The sequence below is a fragment of the Pseudophryne corroboree genome, chromosome 3 (assembly GCF_028390025.1).
Source record: "Pseudophryne corroboree isolate aPseCor3 chromosome 3, aPseCor3.hap2, whole genome shotgun sequence".
Lineage (NCBI taxonomy): Eukaryota > Metazoa > Chordata > Amphibia > Anura > Myobatrachidae > Pseudophryne > Pseudophryne corroboree.
This window is the reverse complement of record NC_086446.1, coordinates 334624361-334644891: the sequence shown is the minus strand read 5'-3', so window position 1 is coordinate 334644891 and position 20531 is coordinate 334624361. Positions and strand designations below refer to the sequence as shown.

The window sequence follows — 20531 nt, the reverse complement described above, 5'->3', positions numbered from 1 at the left end:
AAAACGGCCAGTTTCCGCCCAGAAACACCCACTTCCTGTCAATCACACTACGATCACCAGAACGATGAAAAATCCTCTTTAGGCCGTGCGTAAAATACCTAACTTTTGTGTAAAATAACTAAGTGCATGCGCTCTGCGAACCTTGCGCATGCGCAGTAAGCGACTAATCGCAGTATAGCGAAAATCGGCAAAGAGCGAACAACTCGGAATGACCCCCATTGTTTCACAAATTGTTTCAGCAGGTGCATATTGCATGTCTGCTGAAAAATTGGACAAGTGTGTAGGCATGGATTGGATGTAGAATCTGCAACCAAGGGCCGGATGAAATGATGTCCGAGTTAGGCGGCTGTGCGGGATGCCGCCCAAAGTCGGATTTTTTTTAAAGGGGCAATCACAAAGCATGGTTTTGCCTTGTAATTGATTTTCCTAATCAAATTTTTTTTCCTAGTTCGGCCATCATCCCGCACGGCTGCTGAACTCGGGTGTCAGTTCATCCGGCCCCTGGTGTATTCTTATAGCTCCAAACTGTACAGGTGACTCTGTGTAGGGAGGATGGGGAAGGAGAGGGTTAGGATACTTCGTCTACATATGTGGGACTACCTAAAATGTATATTATGGAAAGTTTATGCACTTATTTGAGAGCTGATGGGTAATTTATGGATTGCCTTTAATACTATTATATACTTTTTTTTTTTTTTTTTTTCATTTTATTGATTTTCTCTTTACTAGTGGGTAATTTCATCTTCTTTTACCTAAGGTCTGGTCATAATAAAATTGTACCTGTTTATTTGTTTATTTATTAATTAATGCATGGAATACTAAAGATCCTCTTTTCTTGGTCTTCCTACCAGAAATCCAATGTTGATGTTAATAAGCAGTTTAGTTTAATTACAATAATGATATTGTTATCCAAATTCTTACCTTGAGGTTGCAAAAATTGAAAGCAGTGTACAATATACTACCAGTACTAGTACTACCAGTATATAAAAAGGATATGTTTTTCTGCAAGATTCCCTAATGATGTTAGGGTATTCGTCTGAAAGCTGACAAGATGCTCACAGTCACAGGGGTCCTTAAACTCGGTTTCACCTATTATCTCTTCTGCAAATGTAAAATATAATAGTTTGATTTTTTTTGTATCACACTTACTTTTACCAAAACATACATATTGGGTTTTTTCGAAACCTGTTTTGAAAATGTACAGAAAATTATGTATATAAATACACACACACACACACACACACACACACACACACACACACACACACACACACACACACACACACACACACACACACAGAAACATAGAAACATAGAATTTGTCGGCAGATAAGAACCACTTGGCCCATCTAGTCTGCCCCCTTTTTTTTTTTTTATATTATTTTTATCTCTAACCTTATGTGATCCTTATTTCTTTGTAAGGATATCCTTATGTCTATCCCATGCATGTTTAAATTGCTCTACTGTCTTAGCCTCTACCACCTCTGATGGGAGGCTATTCCACTTGTCCACTACCCTTTCTGTGAAATAATTTTTCCGCAAATTTCCCCTGAACCTCCCCCCCTCCAGTCTCAGTGCATGTCCTCGTGTCCTATTGCTTCTCTTCATTTGGAGAATGTTTCCCTCCTGGACTTTGTTAAAACCCTTGATATATTTGAAAGTTTCTATCATGTCCCCCCTTTTCCTTCTCTGGTCCAAACTATACATATTGAGATTTCTTAGTCTTTCTGGGTATGTTTTGTGATGTAGGCCATGCACCATTTTAGTTGCCCTCCTTTGTACAGTTTCTAATGTATTAATATCCTTTTGAAGATATGGCCTCCAGAACTGAATACAGTATTCTAGATGAGGCCGTACCAATGACCTATACAGTGGCATTATTACTTCTTTCTTTCTGCTGCTGATTCCTCTCCCAATGCAGCCAAGCATCTGACTAGCCTTCCTCATTGCCTTGTTACATTGCTTACCTGCCTTTAAGTCATCTGAAATAGTGACTCCTAGATCCCTTTCCTCCTCAGTAGTTTCCAGTATAGTGCCATTAATACTGTATTTAGCTTTAGGATTTTTGAGACCCAAGTGCATGATTTTGCATTTTTTGGCATTAAACTGTAATTGCCAGGCTCTTGACCATTCCTCTACACACACACACACACACACACACACACACACACACACACACACACACACACACACACACACACACACACACACACACACACTAACCCTTTTTTTGTTTGCCCTATAAAAATAGTATTTGTCATGGAAAGGATGGTAAAATACCTACAACCCTGCCAAGGTCCCTCTTAAACTTATCAATTTGTCCTATCCAGAAACTTTCTTCTTCATTGACGTCAGCAGCAACATTGTAATACAGGTTGAGTATCCCTTATCCAAAATGCTTGGGACCAGAGGTATTTTGGATATGGGATTTTTCCGTATTTTGGAATAATTGCATACCATAATGAGATATCATGGTGATGGGACCCAAGTCTAAGCACAGAATGCATTTATGTTTCATATACACCTTATACACACAGCCTGAAGGTCATTTTAGCCAATATTTTTTATAACTTTGTGCATTAAACAAAGTGTGTGTACATTCACACAATTCATTTATGTTTCATATACACCTTATACACACAGCCTGAAGGTCATTTAATACAATATTTTTAATAACTTTGTGTATTAAACAAGGTTTGTGTACATTGAGCCATCAAAAAAAAAGTTTCACTATCTCACTCTCACTCCAAAAAGTCTGTATTTCGGAATATTCCGTATTTCGGATATTTGGATATGGGATACTCAACCTGTAAAAGCTTAACTGCTGCACTAAAAGCATAATGTATAAACCTCTCAGACACTTTACTCTGTACGCATTTTCAAACATCTAATTATGTGCAGAAAGTATTCTGGCATTGTTCAGAATATGGACATCACTGATAATACATCATACCTGGACAAATGTTAAGTTTTAAATCTTCAGCAATGAGATTCATTGTGGTAAAATCAGCTGTGTAAAAGGAGTGCTTGTTTACGGGATCTGAGGCAATTTCGTTGAGTTCATCTTCAACTGCTTTCCCAACGCCCACAGCGTACATAGTAATACCTGCAATGCAAAGAATGAGAGAGTGAGAGCCTTGTAACAGTGACCTGCTCCTTGACCAGTGTGAAATTCAGCAAATCCGTGTGATTCCGGTCTGATTAATGTAAGTCTCTGTAACGTTTGCAAAAAATAAAATGGAAAGCTCCAGAAGGGTTTGTATACTGTCATGTATTACAAATCTTTGTTGTTTTGTTGTGTGCGATACTGCACTTACCGTGTCTTGCATGTTATGCTGTGTAAAGATATACAATATTATCTTTACATTACAGCGCTAAGTAATTTTTTTTCCTACAGTGTTTACTTACCCTGGTCATACAGTCCAGAGGGTCCACTGGGCATTTAGTGGGCACACAGAAGCATGGGCACCAGTAGCAGGCTGAAAGGATGCCTGAGGACCCTCTGGAGACCCTGAACGCCATATGCTAGATAATTACTCAATAGGGACCAGGGTTCCCAAAAGAATATTCAGCTTTAGAGTGAATTATTCTTTCAGTTTGTAGGTTGAGAAAGAAAATTCCCATGTCTAAGACCCATGTAGTCCAATATACTTTAATATATACTGTTCCAGTATCCTCCTTCTACCCCCTTATTTTTATTACAATGGTTAACTTACTAATCTTTTACTTTACGTATATGTTGTATACATATAGATTCTGTAAAATAGAGGGCCTAATTCAGACCCGATCGCTGGTACAACTACGATCTCAGCCTGAAGCCCTTTCTGTTTATAAATGACTGCATAGGTCTGCATAAATTAATGAAAAAGACACAATGCTAAATGCCCGCCATTAGGCAGTTTTAAATGTTGAGCTTCATTAAAAAGTTGGAGTGTATTATCTAGCTTACATCTGTTTGATTATTCTTACCAGCTTCCTTGGCCTTTTTAGCCCATTCTGAGATGTCATCTTGAGAGCGACCATCAGTGAAGACCAAACCAATTTTGGGGACATTGGGTCTAGCACCTTCCTGTTGAGAGAAGCTGTGCTCCACCATATGCTTCAATGCCAGTCCAGTCATGGTGCCTTTCTCCATGTAGTCTATGTTCCTCACAGCATTATTAATATCTTTTGCAGTCTTAAACTGCTTTAGGGAAAACTCTGTGCGCACCCGGCTGGAATACTGAACTAGTCCAACGTGTGTGCCATGGGCAGAGACATCCAGGGAGTCCACAATCTTTATCACAAACTGCTTCACAAGCTCAAAATTCTGGGGTCGGACACTTTTGGAGCCATCAATGACAAACACTAAATCAATGTAGCCAGTGGAGCATTCTGGGATATAGAAACACACACAGTCATTTTTTTGATAGGGCAAATAGGTGATGAAAAAATAAAAATGTCAGATCTTTTTCACTCATCTATGTTTTAGTCTGCACAGGGCCTGTTTTGATTTATATATTCATGGGAGATTTAGATACAGTTTATTCTGCCTTAAACAAAACTTACCAATCATTGGAAAGCCCCTCTTGCTGATCTTGGTGTCACAAAACTGCCCTAGTACCTGCACAATTACATTGACCTTAACTGTAGAGTTTGACAACTGGCAGAGCAGATCAGTTGCCGGTTTCGCTAGAGAACTGGGCATCCGATTGAAAATTTTAAGACTAGAGGTGTGCCAGTGTGACCTGAATAGACAGTAGAAGCAGCCATCCAATTAAGTGTCACATTAACCCATCCAATTAAGTGTCACATTCATTTTGTGTATTCTGACTTGGCAGAATCTACTCTTGATGATGATTCAGTTTATCAGTAATAATAGCGTACTGCTCTTCCTGGTGTCAAGCATAAGGTTCTGGTCATGGGTTTAGGTAAGAGTTGGGTAGGCAGTTTAGGCTACAATGGTGATAACAGATGGGGCATCTACAATAAACCAATTTGACCTCTCCTCAAATAGGTCTTTTTTTATTGCAAAATACTTATTTGATGGTGTATAGTACATTTCTATAAACTAGGAGATCATTATTGAAGTACATGTAGATGTTGACTAAGGCTTCTTATAGACAGAAGTATTAAAAGTGGCTTTAGTAAAACAGTGCCTATAAATATATAGAATAAAAGCTTGCATTTCTGTTTGTGTACCTACTTTATTTACAAAGTTCAGATAAAGGCAATATTTTTTGTATACAGGGTGTACATTTTAATTAAACAACAGTGTGAGAGATTATTTAACATGTACCATTTACCATCCCATACAGCTCCTTGTAAAGAAATGTAAAACTTATATAAGAACATCTTTTTAAAATCTAAATGAATGTTAACAGTAGTGATTAGGGTAAATGCTTGTAACAAAAATATATAAAACCAGCTATTAACTATTGCATTTATTGGTATGTCACTACCAGAAGTTTATATAATATGTTATACTGAGGCAGCAAATGTTTGGAGGCAGGGAAATGAAGGAAAATGCTGCAAACATTGTAAATTGTAATATCTTTTAAAGTGTGCATAACTAAAATGCAAACATATCTGGCAGTTTGTAAAATGGTCGAGTAGAGCACTATTTTAGTACCCACTTTGGGTAGCAAAATATCTACTCATTGGGGTAAATACCATGCAGTACAATGCATAGATATCATGTCAGCTCTAAAAAGAACATATTAAAATGTCCTGCTTGGAGTTCCATTTCACCCAGGCTGAGTGTGTGTGTGTGTGTGTGTGTGTGTGTGTGTGTGTGTGTGTGTGTGTATATATATATATATATATATATATGTATATATATATATATATATATATATATATTTATATATATATAGATACACACACACACACACACACACACACACACACACACACACACACACTCACACTCACACACACTATGTATATATATATATATAAAACATAGCAAAATGACAGTACTCAGTATAAATCAAATTAAATTGACATGGTGGTGCAGGGTCCTGGAAATTAATACAGACACTCACTTTTGCAAGAGAAAAGAAAAAAAGACCAGCACTCACGTTTTGATGATGAAAAGAAAAAAGGGGTTTATTCCTTACAGAAGAAACATCTGGACATGATCCTAGTACTACAGCCCGACGGCCGTTTCAACTCTCCGTGATTTTCGTCAGGGGCCCTGACGAAAACCACGGAGAGGTGAAACGGCCGTCGGGCTGTAGTACTAGGATCATGTCCAGATGTTTCTTCTGTAAGGAATAAACCCCTTTTTTCTTTTCATCATCAAAACGTGAGTGCTGGTCTTTTTTTCTTTTCTTTTGCAAAAGTGAGTGTCTGTATATATATATATATATATATATATATATATATAAATTGTCAACTTGTCAAAAAGTAGTGTCTATGGTTTTTGGTTTATACTCACTGTTGCAGGTCTTTCCATTTGCTTCAAGATCTTGACCCTCTGGGCAAATGCAGTGGTATGATCCAGGTGTACTGACACACTTAAATTCACATCCATGATCCACAACATTGCACATGTCAGTTACTGAAAAAATATTAACATATGCAATATGGGAACCAAAGTACTACATAATATCTATAAACAAATCTCTATACTCAGTAGTTCATGAGCAAAAACATCAATGTCTGAGTTTCAAACTTGTAATATTATTGCGTATAGCGGTCAAATTACTGCGCAGTCTCTCTACAGGAGTTACCATGGTAACAGTGTATTGAGTCGATTGCACTGTGATAACATATTCTAACCAACTGAATTAAAAAATGTGTGATTCTGCATTTTACTAATGGTGTGTGATAATATAGTAAAGGAATGGGAACCATACTTTCTGATATGTGAAAATGCTTTACTTTTACCTCCCAAAAACAGAGGTGATGAAACTACCATTTAAATGGGATAAAATATACTTGACCAATTATTATTGCATTGTGGTTTTCATAAGTTGCCTTTAAAACAACTAAAATATCACGTTAGAAGTTTTTATTCCCTTACAGGAAATCCCATGAATGCAATCCATGCAAGAATACAATTTATAAATTGGGAAGATGAAAACAGAGACTAGAAACGAATATGACATTCCTTGGATTGGGGCTTTTTATCTCCAGAGCAAGCTGTTCTGTTTATGGACTGCATTAGCATTTGTGCCATATCCAGTTTAAAATTAAATATAGAACTATGTTAACTGCTTTTCCTGCCATTTCCTGCCCAAAGGCACGCTTGGCTATAAAACTCGCCAACAAAAATTACATCAGGCACTTATCATAACCATAAGGGCTCCTAAATCAAATGGGATATACTGAAATAGGATGTAAATGTCTGCCTAAACCTAGGAAGACTAATATATATATAATTTAATTGTATCATCAATTTCCAGTGGCTTAGGATCATGATATATTACAGTACATTTAAGAGAAAATCTCACTGTTATCCTGCATAAACTTTAATGAGCCATAAGCTAACTTATTATAGCAAGCTTGTAATCACGAGGCAGTTTTCTCATAGGGATCCACCTTATTTCTCCTCTGTTTAATGTCAAAGAAATGGAATGCAACAAGAGCTAATACATGGTAGAGGGTTTACCCATGTAACAAAGGATGATAATAAAACAAATAAGAGTAAAGCCCAACAATGTATGCTGGTGCTACATACAGTAAGTAAATATTAAGAAATAATTACATAAGAGTGAATGAGCCTATATCATGATAATTAAGTCCAAATATAGTCAGCAATTATATCTGGGTATTATGGATATAGATAATACTGTACGTATATCCATTTATTCATGAACACAACTAGTCTAGCTGTAGCACAAAAGTGTTTAAAAAGCAAGCAGAGCATACTGTATCTTGTCTCTGGAAATTAAAAATACAAAATTAATTTCAAATTAATTTTGTATGTCATGTGTGATTACAGGATTATGTGTGTCCAAGACCCGTCTCAAGCTGTTAAACATCCAATTTCCTCTATTTCCTCAAGAGCTTTTCCTTCCCTTTCTTTTCCACCATTGTTTTTATGCATTAAACAACCCATCATAGACACATGTACAAATGACTGCCCTGTCTGGGGATACCAGTAATTCAGACACCACTTTGGATTCTACTCACCCAGACATGTCTTCCCATCACTCTGAAGAGTATAGCCCTCATTACAGCGACAATAATACCCATTCAGGATACCAACACACTCGTGCTGACAGCTGTGATTCCCGTACGAGCAATAGTCAATCACTACAATCCAGAATGCACATTAATAATACAGCATTATGAATTTTGAACCTCTCTCCAACAACAGCAGGACCCAAACTGCAGCGGCACAATCTATTCAATAACTTCTTTATATTATTTCAGGTAATGGAAGACAACGCAATCATTTGACATTTCAGAAAGAAATCTTTGTAGAGAAAGGTCAGGTAAATTGGGCTGCTTTACCTAAAATTAGATCAACATGAAAGTTCATCTAGTTATTGTTTTATTAAAACCGACACTGGTATCCAGATCAGACAGATCTTTCATGCAGGATTGAAATAAAAGCTCTTTGTTGATGGTATTCACGTTCTTCTGGCTTTTGAACAAGATCATCTTTAAACCAGAAAAATGTTGTCTAAAAAGAGTCACTTGACTATGACATTCCTTTATTAATCAAAGGTGCAGATCAAAGTATTCCGACAATAATAAAGAGTTTACTGTACAAAGCTATAACAGAAAGATTTTCATAAAGAATAAAAAAGGATAAATGAAACCACAAGTTGTCTATAGGAAAGCTATTAAGGTGTATATATTGTCACGGGATGTATTCTGCTGGTCATACACAGTCCTGCCAGATAAATGATATTCCAGTTTGGTCAAACATGACATAATGAAACAAAAGTAATGCAGAAATAGCTAGATGATCAGTATATATATATATATATATATATATATATATATATATCTTTATTGGGGTTCTAGTGTTACGCCAATAAAGCTACACCTATTTTCAATCTATATTAAAGCATGACACCACAGCTTTAATATATTTGATATGAATGTGGACTGTACACTATATATAAATATATAAACATGGAGATAAATATATATATATATAGATGTACACACATATACTGTATGTATGTATATATGTACACGCACACACATACACATGTTAACTTACTTGTACAAGTCTTTTTATCATTGTTTAGCTGGAAGCCTGTACGGCAGGCACAGGAATAAGAGCCGGGAGAGCTGACACAGAGCTGTTCACAACCATGACCTCCTTGAGCACACATGTTTATCACTGAAAAACACATACAAATATTACAAATAAAACATTTGAGTAAATCATAAAGAGGGAGTGACAGAGCTTAGATTGTTATGACATTACAACATGGTTCCCAAACGTTCTTAAATCATGGCTCCCTAGAGTCAGCATGTTTGTTTCACGGCATCCCTAAGCCGAAAGACTCTTTTTGAGAAATTCTGAAAAAATGATTAAATAAAGTAAACTGTCCCTTACTTGTCATCCTTAGCTTCAGTTATGTGTTGGTGGAGAGAGCTGTGCTTCTGTTTGTCCACAGATAGTCTGATTGTCAGCCACCAGCATTGGTTTTGCCTATTACACTGATCATTTGATTTGGTCCTGGGCAACCAACCCATTGCACCCTTGCATGTGCCCCATTTAGGGAATAACTACATTACAGAAGATCAGGTGGGCCCCAAGGGCCCAGTAGTACTAGGAGGCCCCGTACCCACATGTATCGCCTTGTCTGTAATTCAGTTCAAGCGGGCAGGCTGTGGAGCTGGAGATAGCACATTACACAAAGAGATTCTGCTTGTCCCAGGTGGAGCTAACACCACATAGTGAATGCCCCCCCCCCCCCTTGCAGTGATATGGGTGTTACAAATTTATAAATTTGGATTGTGTGTGTGTGTGTGTTTGGTAGTAGGGGACATGCCTCGGACCCCCATCTCTCAGGGCACCCCCGTGCTCAGAGCACTGCACTGTGCAGTTTAGTGCAATTTCCAGTGGCCATGTGAGTGGAGGTAAGGCAGACCAGAAGAGGAGTGGAGGCGGGTCGTTTTAGATGTGGTGCAGGATGGCTTGTCAGCAGCCTTCACTCATCATCAGTGTTGCAACTCCAGCACAGGAGTAAACTGCATCTGTTTCACCCCACTGACAACAGCCACAGTTAGTCTGTCACAGAGGCATGACCAATAAGCTGACAGACTAACTGTGGCCAATGAGATGTAGCTGCTGTGATTAGCCTATGCAGCTTTGTCATTTAATTTAAAAGTACAGGAAAGGAAAAATGAGTCTGAGGGGAGAGAAAGAGAGCAGTAGGGGGTATATATAGAGAGTTAGAGAGTTTGCATGGACAGGTGGGGGGCATCACGGAGGTTACAGACAGACTAGAGAGGGTTTAACTGGGTGGGAGGGAATGGCGGGTTGTTTAGGAGAAAGAGAACAATAAAAAGAGGGAGAGCTGGAAGAGACAGAGAGAAAACAGCAGAAGATAAAGCTAAAGGAGAGAGCACAGGGCACAAATGAGACTTGGGAGAATATTGCTGTTTGGTTCGGGAATGTGGAGTGAGACTCGTGGGGGCTTAAGGCAATGAATTACAGCATGTTTACTTATTCAAGTGTGGGAACAGTTTGAGTCACTGACTACTGACAAGTCAAGCAAATGTAATAGTCTACATGTTACAGGCTATATGTTTTAAATTGCAATAATTTCAAAGGTGACATGATTTATTGTCAACTAGATGCTTCCACTTAATTTACCCTCAAGTTGTCTATCAGTATTTGCTATTATGACCAATAATTGGACATTGTGTGTTCTTTCTTGTCTCATTTTCCCCTACCCTTAAGTGGTGTCTGGTCCATGTTGCTATTTTCTGACCTCTGCCGTGTTGCACTATATATGTATTTTTCTGATAAACAAAAAGTGTTTAAAAAGAAAAGGTGAAAGGAACCTGGTTTTGCCATTTATTTATTTATTTATTAACAGCATATTCCATTTATATGATTGCCACTTTAAAATATTGGCAGACTTGCCGGGATCTCGTCAATGACTGCATCTCAGAGGCTATTTAATTTACTGCATGGGTTTTGGAAGATAATCTAATATATCCTTGAAAGTTAATTAAGCCATATTTCTTAACATGTAACATCATAAGACTATCATAAGAGGTCTACACACACTAATATTAGCCCATTTTACCTACCACATTATCAGCATTATCAGTCAGATATTGTCTGTGTGTTCAAAGCCTTCTCATAATATACTACTGTATATAATAAAAGGCTAACACTACTCCTCACCTCTGTGGGGGAATTCAAGTGTTGTGCGCACTGGCAGCCACTAGATGGAGCCCGATGGAGCAATTCAAGTGTTGCTCTGTTTAGGCACGCACAGCCGCCGGCACTGACATTACTGTTATGTTGTTCCATCATTTTGACTGGCTGGTAACTAGTTATATACATATATTAGTACTTTATAGTATAAAACTTTTGTGATAACTATAGGAATTATTTCCATCTCTCCTTCTCTGGAGATGTTTGAGAAATCTTAAATCATAAGCTTCAAATGAAAATTAATCATATACTGTAATATTGTACATGCTGTATTAATGGTTGCATAACTTGTCTATTACGCTTTAAGTTTACAGAATGGGGGTCATTCTGACCCGTTCGCACGCTGCTGTTCATCACAGCGGTGCGAACGGGTCGGAACTGCGCATGCGTGGCGGCCGCATTGCGCAGGCGTGTTGTTGCCTAGTGATGGCCATCACCGTGAAGATCCGAACGCAGGCGTGTCCAGGCGTTTGGAGGGCGGAAGTCTGATGTCAATTCCGGGACCTTCATCACTGGATCCATCGCACAGGGTAAGTAACTGCAGGGCTAGTCTTGTTTTACACAAAACTTTTTTAGCATAGCAGGGCTGCACGGGTGGTCTTCAGGTTGCCGACTGTCGGGATCCCGGCGCACAGTATACCGGCGCCGGAATCCCGACAGCCGGCATACCAACAGTTTATCTCCCTCGTGGGGGTCCACGACCCCCCTGGAGGGAGAATAAATAGCGTGGCGCGCATAGCGCGGCGAGCGCAGCGAGCCCGCAAGGGGCTCATTTGCACTCACCACGCGTTCGGTATGCCGGCGTTCGGGCTTCCGGCGCCGGTATGCTGGTCGCCGGGAGCCCGGCCACCGGCATACCATACCACACCCGGGCTGCACAAGTGATCGCAGCCCTGCTATGCTAAAATACACTCCCCCATAGGCGGCGTCTAGTTGATCACTACGTGCGATCAACTCGGAATGACCCCCAATATTCTTATGTTCATCCTAAAAAGTACTGCCTACCCAGCTGCCTGTTTCCCATAACTACCATAAGCATTAATTCATCTTTTTTCATTAACGTTTAATACATTTGAAGTTGTATGTTCTCTGTTTTAATGTAGAGTTTGTTGTTAAAAAGGATCTGGATTGTTACAATAGTTTCAAACATCTGGATATGATATGGACATGCACTATTTCTCCATTCACATTTTTTTGGTTTGGTTTGTATCTATAAGGACCTTTATAAGGACTGTTATTTTATATTTGCTTTATTACAAAGTACCTTCTGCCGCTGTTCACACAGGAGAGAACATCTTATTAAGTGTGCTATGTTCTGTCTTGGGCAGTCTTCTACCAGCAATCAAAACATTGGAGCTACTGTATATGGTAATTCTTCCAAGAAAACGGAACTTGGGGATAGGCTCATTTTGTTTAGTCTAACGACAAAGCATACATGGAGGCACTACTTAAGGTATAAGAAATTGATTGCATCAGGGTACCTGGTAAAGGCCCTCATTCCGAGTTGTTCGCTCGCTAGCTGCTTTTAGCAGCATTGCACACGCTAGGCCGCCGCCCTCTGGGAGTGTATCTTAGCTTAGCAGAATAGCGAACAAAAGATTAGCAGAACTGCTACTAAATAATTATTTGCAGTTTCTGAGTAGCTCCAGACCTACTCACAGATTGCGATCAGCTCAGTCCATTTAGTTCCTGGTTTGACGTCACAAACACGCCCTGCGTGCGGCCAGCCACTCCCCCATTTCTCCAGACACTCCCGCATTTTTCCCTGACACGCCTGCGTTTTTTAGCACACTCCCGGAAAACGCTCAGTTACCACCCAGAAACGCCTCTTTCCTGTCAATCATTCACCGATCAGCAGTGCGACTGAAAAGCGCCGCAGGATCCACAGCAAAACTGCTGTTTTTAGTTAAATAACTAAGCGCATGCGCCCTGCGTGCCTTGCGCATGCGCAATTAGTAACAAATCGCAGCATAGCAAAAATTGGCAACAAGCGAACAACTCGGAATGACCCCCAAAATGCACTCTTCAAAACATAGATATACTGTAAAGTAACAACATTTCCTCTACAATTAGAAAGAATTGTTAATTAAACATATGATAACAATATCAGCTCACTTGCACAAGTCTTCTTGTCATTGTTTAGTTTATAACCTGTACGACAGGCACAGGAATAGGATCCGGGGGAGCTGACACAAATTTGCTCACAGCCATGGCCTCCTTGAGCACACAGGTCTATTGCTGAAAAAAACAAAAAAACACCAATTGTATTAAGTACACATCATAACATAAATGTGTATGCGTGTATTGGTAATATTTTACTTATTATATTCATTTGTGTTGCCATATTCAAAACTTTTCTTCAACATGTATCATGAATTGCGTTACTCTTGGAGTGAAAAGGGCCTTCCTACCAAATACATAATATTCATGTATTATCTGTCTAGTCCTATTACAATTATTAAAGCGGAAGTCCACCCAACTCCAGATATTTCTAGCCAAGTTGCCCATTGAAACAGACATAAGTCATCCCTTTGGTGATGACTGAATTGGGACTTGTAACATGGAGATTGTTGTTAAAAGTAACGTTTTGCTGGAACCTTTAGCTGGCTGAAGTACCCCTGTATACGACTCACACATACGATGTCCAAATGTTTTTTCTTGAGTGTCTAACAGTCAGCTATATGGCTAATTTGGTCACACACATATACTGTAGGGAGACATTGTCCAGATCACCAGCCAATCAGGTAAGAGGCTACAAACATATGTAGAGATGATAAAAGCATGACCGGATTGTCAAAGCCATCTGATTAAATTGCAATAGATTTGAGAATGCAGGATTACAGATGCTCAGAATCCCCCTCTTGACTAACATACTGTATGAGAATCGAAAAATATGTAGCACTCCCATATTTAGCACAGCAGTACTCCTTTTTACGTGGCAGTGTGACATTTCCAAACAAAAAGTATCATTATAATGTTTGCTATATACCTGTACAGTATACTGCATACAAAATGTAAATATATCTATATACATGACAGAGTATAAATAGTTGGTATAACCTCTTTCAAAACTGGGCAATTTCCTCTTTATTGGTATGGTTTATAATGTGAGGTTTACTTTACACTATACAATAATAACTAACAAAGCAATCTCTGAGTCTCTGTCAAGTTCTACCAACTTGGAAAATATAGCAGTCATTTACTTCCCTTTAATCCTTATTGGCCAACCACAGCATGTCTTGTGGTATAGCTGGTGTCTTTCATTTGTACTGATTGTACTCCCCACATTTCCTCTAGATTAGAACTCTACAGGCTGTGCACTCTTCCTCAACTGTCAGTCCGCTAAGCGTATGGGCTAAATGTATTAGCCTGCATTTTGCGGGAGTCTGGTGCAATTCCATAGAGATAGTTATCAGATTTGAAGCGACAGTTATTTAAATGCAAAACCAAGGTTGGTTTTGTCTTTCAACTAATTAAATCTAGAGCACGGGTAGCCAACCCTGGTCCTCGAGAGCTACCAACAGTTCACGTTTTTCACATCTCCTCACAGAATCACAAGTGAAGTAATTAGCTCCAACTGTGGATCTTTTAAAATGTGTCAGTTAGTAATGACTAAACCTGTGCATCTGCTAGGTGAGCTGGAAAACATGAATTGTTGGTAGCTCTCGGGGACCAGGGTTGGTTACCACTGATCTGGAGGCTACCTTGCAGAAATCGAGCCATCTCCATCAAATTGCGGGCTATTACATTTGGCCCTGCAAGTTCATTGGTGGCTGTCAAATTTCAGTGCTAAATATGTTTAGTGCTAACTATATTAACTTACCTGAGCATGTCTTTTTATCATTGTTTAGTTTGTAACCCATTCGGCAGGCACAGGAATAAGATCCAGGAGAACTAACACAAATCTGTTCACAGCTGTGATTTCCTTGAGCACATAGATCTATTGCTAAGAAAAAAAATATTTTTTTTTTATTTAGTCTACTTATTTATTTACTTATATATTTATAAAGCAGATATTTCTAAACATACATAAAACTGCAATCGTGTGGGAGTGGGAACATCCCATAGACTGTAGAAGAACATGCTCACTGAGCTGTTTTAGAACTTGTTAATCCCAAGAGATAGGGATATAGATTGCCCTAGTGTGAAGGGGTGTTAAACGCATGTTCGGGCCAAGACCAATAGTGGCTTCCTGATGAAGGGAATACCGACAGGGGTTCTATAAGTATACTTACCCTCCCCCTAACCCCCTAACTCCTACCCTCCCCTCCTGCAGCCTAACTCTATATGGGTCTATATAGACTTACCTGTCATAAAGACATTAATATTTAAATATCTAGTGTTTAGTACTACCCTTCAGGAGCATAGCCAGTACTTCATGGACCCTATAGCAACTTTTTAAAAGGGGCCAACTGTCCCAATGCTTCTAGAAAGACACCTTTCCAGAGCATTGGTTCATTTTATGCGTCATAATAGTCATAATAGTCATTTTCTGAAAAATAAAATAGCAGTGTCTTAATTCACATTAGGTCACAGTGTAGGGCTGTCTGTACACATTATGCCACAGAGTACCCCAAATTCCCATTATGGCATACAGTGTCCTCAGTTCATATTATGCCACAATACAATGCCCTTGGTTCATATTACAGTATGCCAGTGGTTCTCAAACTTTTTTGAATCACGGCACCCTAGAGTATCAAAATTCTTTTCACGGCACCCCTAGGCCAAAAGGTTCTTATTGAGAAATTAAAAAGTAAATATTAGATTAAGTACATTGTTTTTATTTATCATCCTTAGGGCCAGTTGTGTAGTGAGTGACAAGATTAGCTTCTATTTGTCCACATATTTTATGATTGGCAGCCACCAGCACTGGTTCTGCCTATTACATTGACCATAAATAATTTTAATTGGTCCTGGACCACCAATCCAAGGCACCCCTGCAAGTGTCCCGAGGCACCCCAGGGTGCCACGGCACACAGTTTGAGAACCACTGCATTATGCCACACTATTGTGCCTCCACTTCATATTGTGCCAAATTACAGTGCCCCAGTACATATTCTGTAACATTAAAATGCCCTCCAGTTTATTTTATGCCACATTACAATGAGCCGGTCCATGTGCGTAACTATATATATATATTGCAGTCCCCAAGGCAAAGGTTTGTAAGGGGCACTATGTACCACCCAATAGTGAAATTTGTATGTAACACATGTATCTGTGGGATCCGGTCTGAAGATCGACAGTATCTAGGTCGACAATGTTTAGGTCGACCACTATAGGTCGACAGTCACTAGGTCGACATGGGTGGAAGGTCGACATGGTTTCTAGGTCGACATGTGCTAGGTCGACAGGTCTAAAGGTCGACATGAGTTTTTCAAAAAAATTTTCTTTTTTCGAATTTTTTCATATTTAATGATCCACGTGGACTACGATTGGAACAGTAATCTGTGCCGAGCAAAGCGGTAGCGGAGTGAAGGCACCATGCCCGAAGCATGGCGAGCGAAGAGAGCCATGCAAGGGGACGCGGTGCACTAATTTGGGATCCCGGTCACTCTACGAAGAAAACGACAAAAAAAAATAAAAAATCCTCATGTCGACCTGTCGACCTAGCACATGTCGACCTAGAAACCCTGTCGACCTTCCATCCATGTCGACCTAGTGACTGTCGACCTATAGTGGTCGACCTAAACATTGTCGACCTAGATACTGTCGATTTGATGAACCACACCCGTACCTGTAACAGGGAAGGTAGGCCCGTCTCAGCTCTGGGCCCCATAGCAGCTGTACTCCCTGCACCTATGGTAGCTACGTCCTTGGTGCCCCCTATCTTTAGGAGGCTATATCTATTTTAATTTTTTTGGTTGAGCATGCATATAGTTTATCTCTCTGGAATATGTGTAGTATATTTATTTAGAATATGAGCATTATTTGATCTTTTTTGTTTATTTTTCCTTTTTCTATTGATTCTAAATTCTTTACAGACTACCTATGTCTAGCAGTGCCCCATTTTTCATATATGTGAAATGTGCACAAGGAAATATAGATATAGCCCATTGATTTTCATGGAGATAAAGATCAGTGCAAACAAATGTAACAACAAAGGGGGTTATTGAGAGTTTTTAGCAAACTAAAAAAGCACACTAATGGGCAAAACCATGTTGCACTGCAGGTGGGGCAGATGCAACATGTGCAAAGAGATTTAGATTTGGGTGGGTTATTGTGTGTCTGCACAGTGCAAATACTGGCTGCTTAATTTAAACACTGCAATTTAGATTTAAGTTTGAACACACTCCACCCAAATCTAATCTCTCTGATGTGAAAGGGCAAATATTTTCTGTACAGCGCTGCGGAATATGTGCGTGCTATATAAATAACTGGTAATAAATAAATAAATAATTGCTAACTTTTTTTGTTTGCTAACAACTTTGAATAACCCCCAAAGTGTCCAGTGTAATAATAATGCAGCCTCTATGATACTGAATAGGATGAAGCTATAATACTTTGGGGTTAAAGTACTCCATTGACACTGGATGTTGTGGTAATCTCAAGTACTGTGAAACACAGCCGGAGCCGTGGAACACAAAGCGGCTATCTGCGCATACGCTTCAATAGGAAAAGAGACTTGGTTCAACACCACATTGCACATGTGCGAACTGGAAAGTGCCGGTATAAATAAAGCTAGCTGGGATATACTGTACATATCCTATATATTGTGAGGATATTATACATATACTGCATATTGTGAGGAAGCTGCTGACAAGTTGTGTAGGTGGGGAAACGCATTCATACTACAAGTGAGCACCAGCTGAATACTCTAAAATAGAAATACAAGGACTTTGAACCACCAGGACACTATGAGATATGGGCTCCAAGCAGTGTGAACATTTTACATTCAAGTTATTACTGCTTGAATAATTGAAACACTTGATTACTAAGTGGAATATTATGTAGATTGTTTTAGTCTAGCTTCAGAATATCATGACACTTTAAAAATAAAAAAAGAAACATGAATATTGAATGTTGTTTGCACTTACCAGAACACGTCTTCCCATCTGCATGCAGTCTGTAACCTGGGTTACACTCGCAGTAGTAGGAGCTGGGCACACTAACACAGGTATGCTGACATCCATGGTCCATTTCAGTACACATGTCCACACCTGAAAAAGAAAGGTAAGACTGGTTTTATATAATATAGGGCAGTGATTGCATACTGGTAATGGCACTATAGGATTATAGCTGATCAATGCCTGGGTAAGGATGACTAGGTCAGCCGCCTCTGGCAAGAAGGGTTAGTAGAAAAGGTGAGTAGGGCACCAGTTCAATTTAGAAGAAAAGGTATTCTTCCAGATAGCATCATATGAATTCACTTAATGATGTTGGGATTATCAGGATTATGGTAGGAAAATTGCAATTATAAACAGTTAAAGCTGTGGTATGTAAGGTGCATTATCGGTGGAAGTCCTAAGTTCAGTTATTTAAATGGAAGTAAAGCCTAACTATTGTGGATGGGTAGATGCATTCTTTAGCAGTGTGTTTTTAATGTTATATGCAGTGGTGGGATCTTTGCTTTAGGGGCAAGCATCACATCTGCACATGCTGTCCCCAGTACTACTATCTGATATTAGCAAGGTTGCAATCAGTAGTGCAAAAGTTATTTGAAACAGTAGTTTCAAACCTGTCTATGCTCAATGTTATCACCCTCCTACTGAAGTGCTGCTGCTAATATTATAACCTATACAAATGTAGACAACACATATTATTTACCTGTTCCTCTAAGAGACCATTAGGCGGCTCTGACACACCTCCTCACAGCTGCTGCGTAGTTGTAATTTAGTGCCTTTGAGATATATTATATAGTATTATAACCTATGCATGGAGTTAACCATTGAAATCCTGTTTGGGATTCACTGATGTATAACTAAAGTTCCCATATTGTGGTATAAAGTACCTGAAAGTACTTGTGCTGGTTATTTTAAGCCAACTAGTTTTTCTTAAGATAAGGCACACTTGGGCCTAGACCATGGTAGCTGTTGGAGGTGCCTTTTCAAGCACAAGTTAAGCCAGTGAAGGGCACATAAGTGATCTACTAATCATTTCCATTCCTGATCATTTTAAAAACATAGGGAAAACTGAGAAGAATCCAATAAAACACATTCCAGAAAAGATGTCTATTCAGTAACTGTGACAAAATATATCACAACTCACCACAGAGTTTGTCCTGAAATTGGATTGCAAAGTGCTGAATGAGATCAAATGATTCCACATAAAAGACATGGTCATCAATAGGATGTGAGGCCATTGCCCGGAGAGAGTTGACATCTGCTCTTTGGACACCAACAGCATAGATCTCAATTTGAGCATCCCGAGCCTGTACAGCCACTTCTGCAACACGGTCCTGGGGTCTACCGTCAGTCACAATAACTGCAACTCTTGGAATTCTTTGCGACAGTGGTCTAGCTCCTTCCTCAACAGTAAACGCAACATTCGTGGCGTATTGTATTGCCAGGCCAGTCATGGTCCCTTGAGCTAGAGGAATGATATCATTGATGGCCTTATGCATCTCAGATTTTTTAGAGAATGTTTTTAGAGAAAATACATTTTGCACTTGGCTAGAGTACTGGACTACTCCAACCCTGGTATGAATAGATGAAATGTCAAGGGAATTAATCATATCGATCATAAACTTTCTCATGCTTTCAAACTCAAATGGTCGAACACTTCTTGAGCTATCAATAATGAAGACCAAATCCATTGGACCAGTTTTACATTGTGGCACTGGAAAAGAGATAAAAGTAACAATATCAAACTACAAATATATACAAAATAGTAGAAATAAAACAAATCCATACATTAACATGACATATCATTTTATAAAATAATAAATGTGATACTGCAAAGCTCAATCTGTACTTTGTATAAAGACTTATAGCTCCAGAGAATCTCTATTGTTCAGTGTTTTGCTGCATACTGTACCAGGAATTTAAAACATTACTTTGCTGATCATTCATTGCCCACGTACACACTAATCACATAGAAACATAGAATTTGATCCATCCAGTCTGCACATGTACACGCACACAAATACACACTAGGGTTAATTTTGTTGGGAGCCAATTAACCTACCAGTATATTTTTGGATTGTAGGAGGAATCCTGAGTACCAAGAGGAAACCCATGAAACCACA

At 39.1% G+C, this 20531-nt stretch overlaps 1 protein-coding gene across 2 annotated transcripts in view; it reads right to left on the bottom strand.

Annotated features, from left to right (window-relative positions):
- MATN4 (matrilin 4) overlaps window positions 1–20531 on the bottom strand; it is a 69753-nt gene that overhangs the window by 3761 nt on the left and 45461 nt on the right. The window contains exons 3-12 of one of the 2 annotated variants that reach the window (XM_063959576.1): window positions 19553–20122; window positions 18382–18504; window positions 15171–15293; window positions 13463–13585; window positions 9167–9289; window positions 8122–8244; window positions 6422–6544; window positions 3970–4374; window positions 2954–3106; window positions 999–1101 (exon numbers count right to left, since the gene is read on the bottom strand). In XM_063959576.1, the coding sequence (XP_063815646.1) occupies window positions 999–1101; window positions 2954–3106; window positions 3970–4374; window positions 6422–6544; window positions 8122–8244; window positions 9167–9289; window positions 13463–13585; window positions 15171–15293; window positions 18382–18504; window positions 19553–20122 (1969 nt within the window). The remainder of the gene's footprint in view (window positions 1–998; window positions 1102–2953; window positions 3107–3969; window positions 4375–6421; window positions 6545–8121; window positions 8245–9166; window positions 9290–13462; window positions 13586–15170; window positions 15294–18381; window positions 18505–19552; window positions 20123–20531) is intronic. The other variant, XM_063959577.1, reaches the window with a different exon arrangement.